The sequence below is a fragment of the Chiloscyllium plagiosum genome, unplaced genomic scaffold (assembly GCF_037043375.1).
Source record: "Chiloscyllium plagiosum isolate Xiang-an unplaced genomic scaffold, Cpla_swu_hap1 HiC_scaffold_12, whole genome shotgun sequence".
Taxonomy (NCBI): domain Eukaryota; kingdom Metazoa; phylum Chordata; class Chondrichthyes; order Orectolobiformes; family Hemiscylliidae; genus Chiloscyllium; species Chiloscyllium plagiosum.
The window spans coordinates 81307055-81324990 of record NW_028270150.1 but is presented as its reverse complement, the minus strand read 5'-3'; the positions used below and the strand labels follow the sequence as shown (position 1 = coordinate 81324990).

The 17936-nt window shown below is 42.2% G+C and overlaps 1 protein-coding gene across 3 annotated transcripts in view; it reads right to left on the bottom strand.

Annotated features, from left to right (window-relative positions):
* The window catches only part of LOC122554993 (gamma-taxilin-like), an 87915-nt gene that overhangs the window by 13453 nt on the left and 56526 nt on the right, over nt 1-17936 (bottom strand). For all 3 annotated transcript variants that reach the window (XM_087992979.1, XM_087992980.1, XM_043700506.2), the window contains exons 4-8: nt 10490-10660; nt 8232-8426; nt 6674-6793; nt 5174-5248; nt 4680-4772 (exon numbers count right to left, since the gene is read on the bottom strand). In XM_087992979.1, the coding sequence (XP_087849105.1) occupies nt 4680-4772; nt 5174-5248; nt 6674-6793; nt 8232-8426; nt 10490-10660 (654 nt within the window). The remainder of the gene's footprint in view (nt 1-4679; nt 4773-5173; nt 5249-6673; nt 6794-8231; nt 8427-10489; nt 10661-17936) is intronic.

Genomic DNA, 17936 nt, shown 5'->3' with positions numbered 1-17936 from the left:
GAGCTAGGCAGGTCGGACAAGTCCGGACAAGTCATGGGGACAGTGCTGAGCTGCAAGTTTAGAACTAGGGTGAGGTGGGGGAAGGGGAAATGAGGAAACTGTTGAAATCCACATTGATGCCCTGGGGTTGAAGTGTTCCGAGGTAGAAGATGAGGCGTTCTTCCTCCAGGCGTCTGGTGGTGAGGGAGCGGCGGTGAAGGAGGCCCAGGACCTCCATGTCCTCGGCAGAGTGGGAGCGGGAGTTGAAATGTTGGGCCATGGGGCGGTGTGGTTGATTGGTGCAGGTGTCTCGGAGATGTTCCCTAAAGCGCTCTGCTAGGAGGTCTCCCCAATGTAGAGGAGACCGCATCGGGAGCAACGGATACAATAAATGATATTAGTGGATGTGCAAGTAAAACTTTGATGGATGTGGAAGGCTCCTTTAGGGCCTTGGATAGAGGTGAGGGGGGAGGTGTGGGCACAGGTTTTACAGTTTCTGCGGTGGCAGGGGAAAGTGCCAGGATGGGAAGGTGGGTTGTAGGGGGGCATGGACCTGACCAGGTAGTCACGGAGGGAACGGTCTTTGTGGAAGGCGGAAAGGGATGGGGAGGGAAATATATCCCTGGTGGTGGGGTCAGTTTGGAGGTGGCGGAAATGTAGGTGGATGATTTGGTTTATGCGAAGGTTGATAGGTTGGAAGGTGAGCACCAGGGGCATTCTGTCCTTGTTACGGTTGGAGGTGTGGGGTCTGAGGGCGGAGGTGCGGGATGTAGACGAGATGCGTTGGAGGGCATCTTTAACCACGTGGGAAGGGAAATTGCGGTCTCTAAAGAAGGAGGCCATCTGGTGTGTTCTGTGGTGGAACTGGTCCTCCTGGGAGCAGATCCGGCGGAGACGGAAGAATTGGGAATACGGGATGGCATTTTTGCAAGAGATAGAGTGGGAAGAGGTGTAATCCAGGTAGCTGTGGGAGTCGGTGGGTTTGTAAAAATTGTAAGTGTCAAGTCGGTCGTCATTAATGGAGATGGAGAGGTCCAGGAAGGGGAGGGAGGTGTCAGAGATGGTCCAGGTAAATTTAAGGTCAGGGTGGAATGTGTTGGTGAAGTTGATGAATTGCTCAACCTCCTCGCGGGAGCACGAGGTGGCGCCAATGCAGTCATCAATGTAGCGGAGGAAGAGGTGGGGAGTGGTGCCGGTGTAATTACGGAAGATCAACTGCTCTACGTAGCCAACAAAGAGACAGGCATAGCTGGGCCCATATGTGTGCCCATGGCTACCCCTTTGGTCTAGAGGAAGTGGGAGGATTCAAAGGAGAAATTGTTAAGGGTGAGGACCAGTTCGGCCAAACGAATGAGAGTGTCGGTGGAAGGGTACTGTTGGGGACGTCTGGAGAGGAAAAAACGGAGGGCTTGGAGGCCCTGGTCATGGCGGATGGAGGTTAGAGGGATTGGATATCCATGGTGAAGATGAGGCGTTGGAGAGTTACAGATTAGCTAGGAAGGATTTAAAGAAAGAGTTAAGAAGAGCAAGGAGGGGACATGAGCAGTCTTTAGCAGATAGAATAAAGGAGCACTCTCAAGCTTTCTATAGAGTATGGGAGGAATAAAAGGATGACTAGGGTAGGAATAGGGCCACTCAAAATTGAAATGAGAAGTTGTGTGTGGACCCTCTGGAGATTGGAAAGGTGCTAAATGGATATTTCTCATTTGTTTTCACTCAGGAAACTGAGAATATTGTAGAGGAGAAGAATGAGGTATGGGATATTAGACGAGAAAGGATTGAGGTTAATAAGGAAGATATGTTATCGATTCTATAAGGAGTGAAAGTAGAAAAGTCCCCTGGGCTGGATGGGATTTATCTGAGGATTCTCTGGGAAGCTACAGAGATGTTGGAGCCTTTGGCTTTCATCTTTGAGTCATTCTTGTCTGCAGGTTTAGTACCAGAGGACTGGAGGGTTGCAAATGTTGTGCCCTTGTTCAAGAAGGGCAGTAGAGATGACCCAGGTAATTATAGACCAGTGAACCTTACGTCTGCTGTAGGAAAAGTTTTGGAAAGGATTATAAGACATAGGATTTATAATCATCTAGCAAGCAATAATTTGATTGGAGGTAGTCAACATGGTTTTGTCAAGGGCAGGCCATGTCTCATTAAGTTGAGTTTTTTGAGAAGGTGACCAAGCATGTGGATGAGGGTTGGGCAGTTGACGTGGTGTACATGGACTTCAGTAAAGCCTTTGATAAGGTTCCACATGGTAGGCTGTTGGAGAAAATGCAGAGGCATGGGATTGAGGGTGACTTAGCAGCTTGGATTAGAAACTGGCTTTCTGAAAGACAGCGAATGGTGATTGATGGAAAATATTCAGCCTGGAATCCGGTTGCTAGTGGTGTGCTACATGGATCTGTTTTGGGACCACTGCTGTGTGTCATTTTTAGAAATGACTTGGATGCAGGCATAGGTGGATGGGTTAGTAAGTTTGCAGATGACACTAAAGTCCGTGGAGTAGTGGACAGTGTGGAAGAAGGTTGCAGGGGAATTCCATAGAGTGTGGAAACAGGCCCTTTGGCCCAACCAGTCCACACTGACCCTCTGAAGAGTAACCCACCCAGACACATTTCCCTCTGACTAATGGGCCTAATACTATGGGCAATTCACCTGACCTGCACATCTTTGGATTGTGGGGGGAAACCGGAGCACTGGAGGAAACCCACGCAAACACAGGGAAAATGTATAACTCCACACAGACAGTTGCCTGAGGCTGGAATCGAACCTGGGACCCTCGTGCTGTGAGGCGGCAGTACTACCACTGAGCCATCGTGCTGCCCGGGATAAACTGCAGAATTGGGCAGAGAGATGGCAAATGGAGTTCAATGCAGATAAATGTGAGGTGATTCACTTTGGGAAGAATAACAGGAAGGCAGAATACTTGGGTCAATGGAAAGATTCTTGGTAATGTGGATGTGCAGAGGGATCTTGGAGTCCATGTACACAGATCCATGAAAGTTGCCACCCAGGTTTGATAGTGCTGTTAAGAAGGCATACAGTGTATTGGTAGAGGGATTGAGTTCCGGAGCAGTGATGTCATGCTGCAACTATACAAAATGCCAGTGCAGCCACACTTGGAATATTGTGTACAGTTCTAGTTGCCTCATTAGGAAGGATGTGGAAGCATTGGAAAAGATACAGAGGAGATTTACCAGGATGTTGCCTGCTCTGAAGGAAAGGTCTTATGAGGATAGGCTGAGAGACTTGTTCTCATTGGAGAGAAGGCAGCTAAGAGGGGATTTGTTAGAGACATACAAGATGATCAGAGGATTAGATAGGTAGACAGTGAACGTCATTTTCCTAGGATGATGATGTCGGCTTGTATGAGTGGGCACAGCTACAAATTGAGGGGTGATAGATTTAAGACAGACGTCCGTGGCAGGTTCTTTACTCAAGAGAGTGGTAAGGGTGTGCCCTTCCTGCCAAAATAGTTAACTCATCCACAGTAGGGGCATTTAAGCAATCCTTGATAAGCACATGGATGATGATGGGATAGTGTAGGGGGGTGGACTTAGATTAGTTCACAGGTCGGCGCAACATCTAGGGTTAAAGGGCCTGTTGTGCGCTGTATTGTTCTATGCTCTAAAGGAGGAGAGTTAACATTTCAGGCCTGTGACCTTTCATCAGTGCTCACTGACCTCAGTGACTCCAGTCCCACACTAATGAGGATGGCTGCCCTCTCACATGGCTCAGCAAGATACTGAATGGCCCAATATTACCTTTCCAGGGCAACTGGGGACTGTGCAATAAATGTCAGCTTGTGCAACTTGTTTCGGTGCCATTCGCTTCACTTTGTACACCCTTGTATACCCTTGAGTTTAGAAGACTGAGATCTGATTGAGACATATAAGATTATTAAAGAATTGGACACTCTGGAGGCAGGAAACATGTTTCCGCTGATGGGTGAGTGCCGAGCTAGAGGGCACAGCTTAAAAATACAGGGTAGACCATTTAGAACAGAGATGAGGAGAAACTTCTTCACCCAGAGAGTGGTGGGTGTATGGAATGCTCTGCCCCAGAGGGCAGTGGAGGCCCAGTCTCTGGATTCATTTAAGAAAGAGTTGGATAGAGCTCTCAAGGATAGTGGAATCAAGGGCTATGGAGATAAGACAGGAATAGGATACTGATTAAGGTTGATCAGCCATGATCATATTGAATGGTGGGCAGGCTCGAAGGGCAGAATGGCCTACTCCTGCACCTATTGTCTAATTCTGTAGGCGCAGCGTGTTTGGTAGATGAATACAAGCCTCCACTTATAGCCCCCTTGATGGAAGGCTTCAAACTTTTACAATAGCTTAAAATAAAGAGTAACTTGCAACATTTCAGCCTCTTTGATTTCCCTAATAGTTAGAATCTAAGAGGTTTCACTTCATAAGCCTGCAAGTGAATAGCACGGAGACTGCAGATTGACATAGAAAATTCAAATTCATGCTGCTATCAACTTGCACCTATTTCAAGTTGCTGGTTCTGTTCGACTTTAGAATAATAATTTATTCATCAAATGAGAAATAATTGATTTCCAAACTCCCAGAGTACAAAATGCAATAAAGATAAAGCATCAAAATAAAGCAAAATCAGAAAATTGCCTAAGAGGTTGATGGTTCAACCAATACGAAGTTGAAATAAGATGGGAAAAAAATTGGTCAGTCTGCCTTTACCTTTTCCATTTCCTGCCTGAACGTTGTAAAAACTTCATTGCTCTTTGCCAATGTGCTCTGGAATTCTTCAAACTTATCCATATACAGAGAAAGCTACAAAACAAGAAGCACTGGACATATAACAACTTAATTAACAATATGATTGCAGCAATTCAAAATTAAACATCAAGGTTATTTGATTAGTTGCTGTCACTTCAAAAGGTATCATGTAGTGTGGTCCATTTTTTTCCTTCCAACTCTAAAGTCTCAAATCTTCCTGTGTTGTCTCTCCTCATGGTGTTTTTTTTAAAAATCACTTCACTTAGTTTGTTTGCTCCCATAGTGGATATATTATTCTTTGATTTCAACCTCCTTCTTTCTGAAAGTTTCAGACAGCAAGACAGATCTTTCAATGGCAATGACTATCCTACATATTCTGAGGTAAGAATGCAGTAGCTGGTATCTAAAAACTGAGTGCCAGGTGGTGGAAGGTCCAACAGTTTGCTGGAATATACCTGTTGTTTCAGTTGTGCCTCTTGCTGCTTCATCAGTTCACACTTGTGCCTCAATTCAGTCGCTTCTTTTAGCAGCTAGCAAAATAGAATAAAAACAAACAGGTAATTTCTTAAAATGTTACACATCACCTTCATATTTAGGATGGCAGAATGTTTTGATTTGATTTACTATTATCACATGTACCTAGGTACAGTGAAAAGTTTTGTTTTGCATGAAGAACAGCTAGATTACACCAAAGATCCTGGGGTGATTGAACAGTGCAAGGAATGCAAAATTAAGGCTGCAAAGAAGATGCACAACAAGCAAGATCAACATTAGATTTGAATTCCTTTCAGTTCTGTTAATGTTTCTTTATAAGAGGGAGAACAAATCTCACCTACTTCTTTAGGAACCATATAGCCTATTGGCTACATTGATAGAGGCTGGGAGCAGGGGCAGTACCCAAATTGTGTTTTCTCTCAGTATTCAGCCGACTGAGTCTTTTGAGAGCCTGGAACCCAGATATGTGTACCGGAGGTCTCCAGAAAATAAAAGTAATTCAAAACCATGTTGGTACGATTGGCAGTGAAAACTTAGGCAGGTGAAGCTGACCGTACTGAAAGCAGAGTTTCAATGTGGTTCAAAATGAAGTCATTAAACGTAAAAAAACTTAATTGGAGAATTGAGGAGGAAAATATTTCTGGATCATCGGTCTAACCCATTAACTGAAAACCTCAGTTATGTTCTATTCTCTAAAGCAAGTAAACATGACGTGCAATGTTCATAATGATTTGCAGTAGTTTTGCACATTTTGATCAGAGATAAAACTAATCTGTCCATTTAAACATTCTGGCTCATCTCTTTTAGCTTCTGCAATGCATTCTTTCCTGAAAGGAGGCAAACAAAGGATTCGCAGGCAAGTGCCTATGGCACTATGTTACCCGTCGCTACGTAATGCAAGATTAGCCCTCAGATAAATCCCTTGGTTAATTGTAAATTGGTACACAATGCACCAATAGTATGTTTTTTCATTTTAAGACTATTTGCAAATACACTATATATGGAAGGGCATTATCAATCACAAATGTATTTTATGTTTTAAAACGTATTTTTAGATTTGTTTAATTAAATTATGAGAACGTGTTAAATTGTGAATATATTAACACATTGGATGGACTCAAGTCCGGGATGTGAGCCACTCAAAGTTAAAGAAAGGGGAGAAAATGTTCGCAAAGTTACAGATAAATTGAAAAGCTAATCAATAACCCAAAAGATAAAAAAACAATAATCAATGCACAACTGAAACATGCAGGATGGAGCTGGTTGTAACAAAAGATGTGAAAATTCTTTATAGCTTCTATGAAAGCAGTTTAAAGCTGAGGCAATTCAAATATGTCCAGACATTAAGAGAATCAACTACACTTAGCAGATTTCCAAGAGTTGCAATGTACGTCAGAAATGGATAACATGCAGCTTTAGTGCAAACAGTGAAAGTATAAGGAATAACAGCCTTTACTTACAAACTCCCTCTCTCTATGATGCTCCTCATCCACCTCTTTCATAATCTCTGTAGTTCGCTGGAGCTTGGCATCTACCAATTGCTGTTGTAGTTCCTTATGCTTGAAAACTTTGTCAATATGCTATAGAGGGGTAAGGAGGGCAGGAACAAGACAAAGTAAACTACCCAGCCTTCACAGTGCCAACAATGACAGTTAAAAAGTATCAACATTGATAAATAAATTAATCCCCAGCAGTAGTCCATTTTAAAATAAAACTCCCTAATCATTGGGAAAACAATATTTCTATTTATTAGAAGCTGACAGGAGCGGAAGCTATGAAGTGCTAAGGATCAAACCAAATAACCCAATTAAAAATGGATTTTCTGTCTATTACCCAGAGTGGACATGACACTAGAAGCTGCAGTATACTCTACAGCTGTTGCTCTAGCTATCAAAAATATCTTTACAAAACAAATAACTTCCTTTCATATCCAGGTCTCTTTGGATAAAAGGAAGTCAGGTACAACACATATTGAAGAAATCTTAATAATTTCATTTTGCACAATGCAACATGTTGATTAGTGGTGACAACTGCACACCACACTACTTCTGCTAATAACCACTTCATTAGAATAGGCATACATAGTTTTAAAATTAAACTTTGATTATCTGTTACATAATAGCCAAAGTTTAACCACAGTGAGATAGCAACCACTAAACTGTTTAACTTGTGTTTCTCACAATATTATATGATCTGGCCAATTCACCAACAGCTAAGATTACACAATTATCAATGAAAGAACAAAAACCACAACTAAAACTGAAGCTTCCAGGAATACTGCAAATAGCTGCCTCCATATGCTATGTGAATGTTATGAGCAACTGTAAGGCCATTAGAGGTAGCAGCAGTAGGCCATTCAGCCCTCAAGTCAACTCTGCGGTTTAATGAGATAATGGCTTATCTGAAAATGCTCAACTCCACTGTCTTGCCTTTTCCCCACAACCCTTGATTCTGTTACTGATTAAAAATGACTTTCTTGGCCTTGAATATACTCAATGACCCAGCCTCAACAGCCCTCTGTGGTACAGAATTCCACAGATTCACTGCCCCAAGCCAAAAAATTCCTCCTCATCTCTGTCTTAAATGGGCAATCCCTAATTCTGAAATTATGCTCTCTGGCCATACCCCCTCTCCCACAAGCGAAACAACCTTATTACAATTCCCCCGTTGTATCCCCTCAGAATCTTGTATGTTTCAATAAGGTCACCTTTCATTCTTCTATAGTCCAATGAGTACACGCCCAATCTACTCAACCTCTCCTCATAAGACAATCCCTGCATAACTGGAATCAACTGAGTTATCAGCTTTACATACAGCTATTATCACTAAAATACTGGTGAGGAAAGTTTGCCATTAGAAAGTAATATACAAATCTAAAACTTAACTCTGACAACAATAAGTATTGTTCATTAGAAAGCGTGGAAAGCTAAAGTGTTACACTGGAAAACTTCTGATACTTTACAATCTGCAACCTCCATCACAAGCAAAACATAATAATCCAGAACAACCCTAAATCACCTCTTCTCGTAGTTCATACTGTTCTATTAGTTTCTTCAGTTGCTCAGCTAGTTCGATGTTTTCCTGTCGCAGCTTTGTGTTGTGCAGGTTGTGCTGGTCCATCTGGGCCTGAATTTCATTGAGGGTCATTTGAAAATGTGCCGTCACTTCCTTGCGACGTTCTTCCTCCTCCCGTGCTCGCTGCATGTTTTCCTCCTGCGTAATTTAAAAAAGCATTTGTAGTCAGTTCATTACGCCAACTGAAATCCTGTCAAATGTAAAGAAAACAGTTTGCAGAAGTAAAAACTAGATCAGGGAAATTGGCTTTGTAAGTATAATCACTGCACTGACGACCCCAAAGAGCAACTATCGGTTTTACTGGGAAGAGTTAGGAACCATCAAAACCCAAGTTTTGCTGTGACAGCACCAGCCATTATTTAGACTTGCCCATCCACGTTTAAGATTTTACAACTTTTGTGCAAGTTGGTGAAAACACGAGCTGTAAACATTGCAGAGGGGGAAATTAGGACATTTGGCACCCAGGAGTGAACATTAGTATCTCTTTAACCAGTCAGACCGAAGGTCTGTGAAATCATCGGTGCAAAGTCTGAGATGCAAGTGTAAATTACAGCAGGTGCATTCAAAGTTATGACAGCTCCAAAGAGGAAAATAAAACAAGGGAATGGAAGATTGGCTCAAGAAATCAAGAGTTAAAGAAAAAATAATAATACTTTAAAACCTGCGCTGCTAAAATCTACAATACCTAAAACTTAATACAGTGAGACTCGATCAACATTGAGTGCCCGGAAGGTTGTTTGGCAGTAATTAACATTAGATCCATTAAACTTAATGTCATTAAAATAAATATCACCTCATTGAATATCAACAATATCATCTCATTGAATATCATAGGATGGTAAGCCAGGCAATAAAAGTAAAAGTGACCCATCTTTGTCAGAAAGCACTGGCAAATACAGTTACATTGCACTCACAGTTTTCATAGACCCGGAAACTAAAGTTGAAATGTTAAAGCTGCTAAAGAAATTTAGTCATAAGATAAAGGTAGGTCAGCTGAGCTAAAATGGTGAAGAACGCCCTGAATCAAGAGGACAGGTTCAAAGAACCTCAAGGAGAAGCTAGCACATGTTCTGGGACCCACGGAAAGACAGATTGACACACAAAGACCTTGTGTATCATGCCATGCTTCAACTCGTAGAATGTCTTTGCTTTTAACAAACCTGGTCAGTTTGCACTCTAAATTAGCAATTGCTCATCTTGCCAGTATGATTATTCCCCCTACAAGAAATTTCTTAATCTGGAGTTTTACCATTATATTCAGAGATTATATACAAGGCAGTTAAACAGAGTTAAGATGCAGCACAGTTATGAACTATTTGAAAAGCTGGTCTATGGCCTATAGTTAACTATTGCCATGTGCCTTACTCTATTTGCCATAATTGTGATCACTCACATAAGCAATACCTCTGTAGTATCCAGCTCCCATCTGTTCATTGATAACTGTACAATGTTCAGCATCATTCACAGCTCCTCAGCTACTGAACAGTCTGTTTCCATATGTAGCAAGACTTGGACAATATCTAGACTTGGGTTGATCACTGCAAATAACATTTGCGCCACATCAGTGCCAAGCAATGACTATCTCCAATACAGAGAATCTAACCACCACCCTTTGATCACGTGTCTGAGTCTCTCACAAGTGATGCCACCAACTGCAAGTTTCTCTCTGAATCACAAAGACTTGGAACAATATTACCGTTCCTACGTGGTTGATGGGTCAAAATGCTGGGAACTCCCTTCCTAACAGTACTGTGAATGCTCCTACACACCAAAGGCTGCAGTTCTTTAATAAGGCTTTATCACCATCTCCTCCAATTGGGAATGGGTAATAAGTGCTGGTCAAGGCAATGATGTCCACATTCCATTAACAAATATAAGGATACTCTGTACACTTCTTGACTTGGCGGCAACTGAAACTTTTGTTTATCCCTGTGCAGAACTTTTTCAAATGTCATTTACACGTGCATGTAGGCGACATCCTGAGATAATAGACTATCATGCTCATGACCACACCAAAGAATTGAATTTGGTTTGTCAAGACATGACAGATATTCATAATGTCCATCCCTGTAGCTTAGGCACAACTTATAAAATATAATAAAGCTACTCCCATAATAAAATGCTGTAAATAAACTGAAGCTAAATAACTAGATTGTATAGCACTTTTAACCTTCACTGTGTCAAAAGCAGAACACACTCACCTTTAATGTTTTATTATGACGCTGAAGTTCACGGCAAAGACTCTCCAGCTTACTGCGAGCGAGAATGGCTTTGCTGTGCTCACTCTGCAGGTGAACTTTCTCCTTCACTATCTGTGCCTGTTTCTTCTGAAGTAGTTTTATTTGCTTCTGGACACTTCTGTTCTCTTCCAACTAGGAATGAAAAAGAGCAGATTAACACACCAAAAGAATGTGACAACTTTTTTTTTTCAGTCCTGCTGCCAATGTGCTCACCTACTTAAAGCAGATGCATGAAACTTTGATATTGCATATACCCACTTTAAACATGAGGTAACAGCCAGTGACACTGTTAGAATTTATCATTCAAACTACATTGTATGTAAAAGCAAATTGCACGATACCAAACCACAGTGAAATACTTAATTATAGTCCTGTCAGTGTGAAGGGCAATTTGAAATGAATTAACATCATTAAATCTATTTGATATAATGAAGAAATGCATGTATATAAGTGGCATTTTTCTATCTTAAGTATGCAATGACAAAAGTGACTCTGCTACAAAGTAAACCAACTTGAATGTAAATTATCAAACAGATAATCCACCAAATAAAAAAAGCTAAAATAATCTCCCAAAATCTTGATCGCTGCTTCTTAGACTGAACAATCACTCGACCCGAAGCACACTGCATTTCACCATCAGTCAATACACTGATAAGAAATCTAAACAATATGAAAACAAATTGATAAAAGCAATATCAGAGAGACTTAGCAATATTTCAATCTTTTTAAGTAGGGAAAACAAAGTGACAAATCTGTGAATAGGATCCTGAGCTATGTAATCAGGGTGAAGAGTACAAAAACAAAGAAGCAATGTTCAACTTTTGCAAATACCAGAGATAAGGGGTTTTAGCTACAAGAGAAACCAAAGACACTAAAGTCTTTTACGAGAACAGAGAAGGCCAAGAGAAATTCTGAAACTTTCTATGGAGGAAAAGTAATTAAAATGAGCTAATGGTTGATAACTAAAAGGCATAAATAAATAACAGGTAACATAAAATAAATCAAAGAACAGGTTAGAACACACTAAATTTTAAAACCTAGTAATGTCTGGATATTGAATACACAACTGGAAAAATGAAATCCATCGTGCATTTTGAAAGAAGAAATTTAAGAACAAAGTATTAGTTTTTCAATAATTTTCCTTCAGTCACATGGGGAGGCACTGGTGTAGTGCTATTGTCACAGGACTAATAGTGCACAGAGCTGAAAATGTGTTGCTGGAAAAGCGCAGCAGGTCAGGCAGCACCCAAGGAGCAGCAGAATCGACGTTTCGGGCATGAGCCCTTCTTCAGGCTCAGCTCCTTGGATGCTGCCTGACCTGCTGCGCTTTTCCAGCAACACATTTTCAGCTCTGATCTCCAACATCTGCAGTCCTCACTTTCTCCTCCTAATAGTGCCTAATAGACTCAGGCTGATGTTTGAAAGATGTGTTCAAACTCCACCCCCCCCCCACCACCCCCCCACACTCCATTGTAGACCATGGAATCCCTACAGTGTGGACGCAAGCCATTCGGTCCATCGGGTCCACACTACCCTTCCAAAGAGCATCCCTCCCAAACTCACCCATCCCTAACCCTATCCCTGCAAACCTGCATTTCTTAAGGCTAATCCACCTATCCTGCACATCCCTAGACACAATGGGCAATTTTGCATGGCCAATCCACCGACCCAGATGATGACATCTAAGCCATGAAAATCGGGAATTAAAAGCTCGCTTAACGTCGATTGTTGAGAGCAAGTCTGGTTCAAAAATGTCCTTTAGGAAAGGCAAGGTGCTAACCTTATCTGGTCTGGCCTGAGAGTCTAGACCCACAACAGTGCCTGACCAAGCCACTTGGTTCCAGCAGCAAGAGGGATGGGCAGTAAATTTTGGCCATCCAGCAGTACCTATACCCCATAAACAAAGGAGAAAAAACACCATGACCCAAGTGAGAATGTAGGTAGGGACAAAAACAGAGATTGCTGAAAACGCTCAACAAGTCTGGCAGCATCTGTGGAGAGAAATTAGAGTTAACGTTTCGGGTCAAGTAACCCTTCCTCAGATCATTAACTTTGATTTCACTCCACAGATGCAGCCAGACCTGTTGAGCTTTTTCAGCAATTTCTATTTTTCTTTCTGATTTACAGCATCTGCAGTTCTTTCAGTTTTTATTAGGGGAGGTAGGGATATTTATATCATAATATAATCAGGCATCCTGTTCCAGCTTGAAAATTCAACCGGACAAGACTAGTTTGTTCACGTTTACTTTATTATTGGCAATAAAAGCTGCCATCTTGGAGAATATTTAACAGGATGGTAAGGTAAGGTTCCCTGTTAAATACTTACCTCGTGAATAGGCGGAGCGAAGACTCAACAGGAGTGGATGCGGGCAAAGGAATTGCTGGGCACATGAACTGATATATTCAGGCTGTGGTTAAACTCAAGACAACTACACGTGTAGTGTCTCCCACTCCTCCTCCTCTAACCAGAAAACAAAAGACCATGTGGTGAGGATTGGTAGATTAAGCTTTTTTTTATATATTCAACCTCTCCTGTCAATTTAGAACAGAGGGGATGGAAGCTACGACAGTTACATGTGGGAGATAAGGGTCATTATTGATGTCCCCGCTGACTTCGCCTGCGAGAGGTGCACCCAACTCCAGTTCCTCACAGACCATGTTAGAGACTGGAGCTGGATGAACTTTGGATCACTCAGGAGGCTGAGGGGGTGATAGAGAAGAGTCATAGGGATGTTGTCACACATAAGTTACAGGATAAAGGTGGTTGGGTGACCATCAGAAGAGGGAAAGGGAATAGACACTGTAGGGGCCATCTGTGGCTATTCCCTTCAATAATAAGTCTACTGTTTTTGGTACTGTGCGGGAAGGGGTGTGTGTGTGTGTGAGAGACTTACCAAGAGAAAGCCACAGGGGCCAGGCTTCTGCCATTGAGCCTGGGTCTGTGGCATAGAAGGCATGGGGCATGTTGTGCCATTACGGAGACTTGGATATCACAGGGGCAGGAAAAGTTATTGGATGTTCCAGAATTTAGATGTTTCAAAAGAAATAGAGCGTGGAGGTAAAAGAGGTGGAGGAGTGGCATTGCTAAGCAGGGATAGGATCATAGCTGCACAAAGGGAGGTCATCCAAGGGGAGTTTGTCTACAGTCAGTATGGGTGGAAGTCAGAAACAGGAAAGGAGCAGTCACTTCATTGGGAGAGTTTTTTTTACAGCCCCCCCCCACCCTACGCCAAATAGCAACTCAGACACGGAGGGGCAGATTGGGAGGCAGATTTTGAGAAGGCGCAGAAGTAACGGGGTCATTGTTATAGGTGACTAACTTCTCTCATATTGATTGGAACCTCCTTGGTTCAAATAGTTTGAATGGAGCAGTTTTTGTCAGGTGTGTCCAGGAAGGGTTCCTGATGCAATATGTAGAAGGGGCGACTAGAGGGGAGACCATATTGGAATTGGTACTGGTCAACGAACCAGGCCAGGTGTCAGATCTCTCGGTGGGATAGCATTTCGGTGACAGTGATCACAACTCCCTGACCTTTACTATACTCATGGAGAGGGATAGCAGCAGATGGTATGGGAAAGTATTTGATTGGGGCAGGGGAATTACAATGCTATTAGGCAGTAACTGGGGCACTTAAATTGGAAACAGATGTTCTCAGGGAAATGCACAACAGAAATGTGGAGGTTATTTAGGAAGAACTTGCTGACAGTGCTGGACAGGTTTGTCCCTCTGAGGCAAGGAAGAGAAGGTAGTTTGAAAGAATCTTGGGTGACAAGGGATGTAGAACATCTCGTCAAGAGGAAGAAGGACGCTTACTCAAGGTTGAGGAGGCAAGGATCAGAAAGGGCTCTAGAGGTTACAAGGTAGCCAGGAAGGAATTGAAAAATGGATTTAGGAGGGCTAGAAGGGGGCATGAAAAAGCTTTGGCAGGTAGGATTAAGGAAAACCCTAAGGCATTCTACACTTATGTGAGGAACAAGAGGAATGCTAGAGTGAGGGTAGGGCCGATCAGGTATAGTGGAGGGAACTTGTGCCTGGAATCAGAGGAAGTAGGGAATCCTTAATGAGTACTTTGCTTCAGTATTCACTATCAAGAGGACAGCATGAAACAGTCTGATATGCTAGAACAGGTTAATGTTAGGAAGGAGGATGTGCTGAAAATTTTGAAAAACATCAGACAGTTAAATCCCCTGAGCCAGACGGGATATACCCAGGTTACTACAGGACATGAGGGAAGAGATTGCTGCGCCTTTGGCGATGATCTTTGCATCCTCACTGTCCACTGGAGTAGTGTCAGATGATTGGAGGGTGGCAAATGTTATTCCCTTGTTCAAGAAAGGGAATAGAGAGAATCCTGGGAATTACAGACCAGGCAGTCTTATGTCAGTGGTGGGCAAAGTATGGGAGAAGATTCTGACAGACAGGATCGATGATTAGAGATAGTCAGGTAAGGTTCCCTGTTAAATACTTACCTCATGAATAGGCGGAGCGAAGACTCAACAGGAGTGGATGCGGGCAAAGGAATTGCTGGGCACATGAACCATAGTTTGATTAGAGATAGTCAGCATGGCTTTGAGGGGGGCAGGCCATGCCTCACAAGCCTTACTGAATTCTTTGAGAATATGACAAAACACGCTGATGAAGGAAGAGCAGTGGATGTGGTGTATGTGGATTTCAGCAAGGCATTTGATAAAGAATCCCCGTGGTAGGCTCATTCAGAAGGAGGTATGGGGTACAGGGAAATCTAGCTATCTGAATAAAGAATTGGCTGGTCCATAGAAGACAGAGGGTGGTGGTAGATGGAAAGTATTCAGCCCAAAGCTCGGAGACCAGTGGTGTTCTGCAGGGATCGGTTTTGGGACCTCTGCTCTTTGTGATTTTTATAAATGACTTGATTAGGAAGTGGAAAGGTGGGTTAGCAAGTTTGCCGATGACATAAAGATTGGTGGAGTTGTGGATAGTGTGGAGGGCTGTTGTAGGTTGCAACAGGACATTGACAGGATGCAGAACTGGGCTGATGGAGTTCAACCTGGAAAAGTGTAAAGTGATTCACTTTAGAAGGTCAAATATGAATGCAGAATACAGGGTTAAAGGTAGGATTGTTGGCAGTGTGCAGGAACAGAGGGATCTTGACGTGCATGTCCATGGAGCCTTCAAAGTTGCCAGCCAAGTTGATAGGGTTGTTAAGAAGGCATATGACATGTTGGCTTTCGTTAGCAGGGGGATTGAGTTTAAGAGCCACGAGGGTAATGCTGCAGCTCTATAGAGCCCTGGTTAGATCACACTTGGAATACAGTGTTCAGTTCTGGTCGCCTCATTATAGGAAAGATGTGGAAGCTTTAGAGACAATTCAGAGGAGATTTACCAGGATGCTCCCGGACTGGAGGACATATCTTACGAAGTAAGGTTGAGGGAGCTCGGGCTTTTATCCCTGGAGCGAAAAAGGATGAGAGGTGACTTGATAGAGGCGTACAAGATGTTGAGAGGCATAGACAGAGTGGATAGCCAGAGATGTTTTCCCGTGAAGGAAATATCTATTATGAGGGGTATAATTTTAAGGTCACGGGTGGAAAGTTTAGGGGAGATGTCAGAGGTAGGTTCCTTACACAGAGAGTATTGGGTGCGTGGAATGCACTGCCAGCAGTAGTAGTACAGTCAGATACATTTAAGTGACTCTTGGGATAGGCACACAGAAGATAATACAATGAAGAGTACGTAGGCTAGTTTGATCTTTGAATAGGATAGAAGGCCAGCACAATATCGATGGCCAAAAGGCCTGTACTGTGCTGTACTGGTCTTTGTTGTATAATCCTTCACCTTCAGCACCCCTTACACATCACCAAAAAAGAAAATCTGATGAAGATGATCCAAAAATATCAAAAAAAAACAAACCAGAAACACTTTGTTAACTTATCAACATTCCCAGTGCACCTCTCCTGAAGGCCACTGACTCGTGTCGCGACCAATGTTTAGTTCCTTGCCATAGCAGCAAATAATAATGTCTTGATGGAGAGCTTGGGCATTGTAATCAGTCATTTCTGTCCTCACCAAATGTCTACATACTTTTACTTCTAGCACGAGTTGCTGGAGGTCAATTAGAAACTAACACACCCATATTGAAACCAATCTCGCTGCTAACACAATAGGTACTGAATCTTGGATTATCTTGGCCCATTGCTCACATTGATCAATCAACCCAAACATAAATTCATCTGCAGAGATGCAAAAACATTTAACATTCAATTCATAAGGATAATACAGTCAGCTTTCCTGTGACTCCAAACCGAACATTATGCTGTTACAATTGATTTTACAGGCAAGCAGGTGGTGCAGACCTGATAGGGAGTCTTGAAAGAAGTTTCCTTTTGACTACTTGTCTTGCTACAACTATTGAAAATGGATTATCAATACTCAACTTTCACCATTAGATTTCAATATCTGAGACTTTCATGGATTTCAATATCTGAGATTTTCATGGACTAAAACTGTTTTTAAAAGGACTCTCATGAACTAAAATGCCTCCCATAATCACCTCACAAGCCCAAGTAACATACACTGAATACACAAACAACAGCTGCAATGGAATTCCCATCTTAATCAACAGGCCCTGAAACTCAGTGAGCTGTCAGCAATTTGCCTCTTATTTTGCTCACATTTACATCATATCTTCACATACTGGAGATGAAATGTTATCTTAGAAGTGTTCAGTTTGAAAAAGAGACAATAGACTTGGAATATACAAACAAATCATGCTTTAGTAGCTTTTGTTGAACAACAATGCAGAGGGGGTTAGCAGCATGGAATGATAACAGCAAGGATTCTGGAAGCTCCTCTCACTCTCCCACAATCTTCCTCAAGCACAGAAAATCAACTGATGAAAAGCAACTTAGAATACCAACAATGATTCACCAAGAACTCCAGGACATCTGCAATTCAACCATCACTGCAGAGACAAGACAGCAGCTACACAGTTTGCCACTGGTCTTTTCATTCACACAACGAAAGGCAATCTTAAGATCTTTAACTGTGGTTTATTATTTTATTCAGTTATTGGTAAAGAAGCTCCAATCTCTTTCATTTCAGAATTGGCTCTGTTTCATTTTTAATCAGGTTAACCAAGATTAATTAAGTATGATAACTATGTGCTAAAACAGAATAAAAATATTTGTCACAGTTGACAGAGGGTTAAGAAGAGGGAACCCTGACCACTCCTCACCAGATCAAGACAGTCTGCTTATTTATCCACCAGTTGGTGGGTAGTGCTGGAAAATAGGGCAAAGAGCCAGCATTTGTGGGTGGTGAACCCTGATCTGCCTTATGAATGGTAGGTTATGTTGCCAATTAAAAATTCTGCAAGCCGAGAGGACAAACACTGGAACTCATAGTCTGCTGCCTTGTTGACTTTGGTTC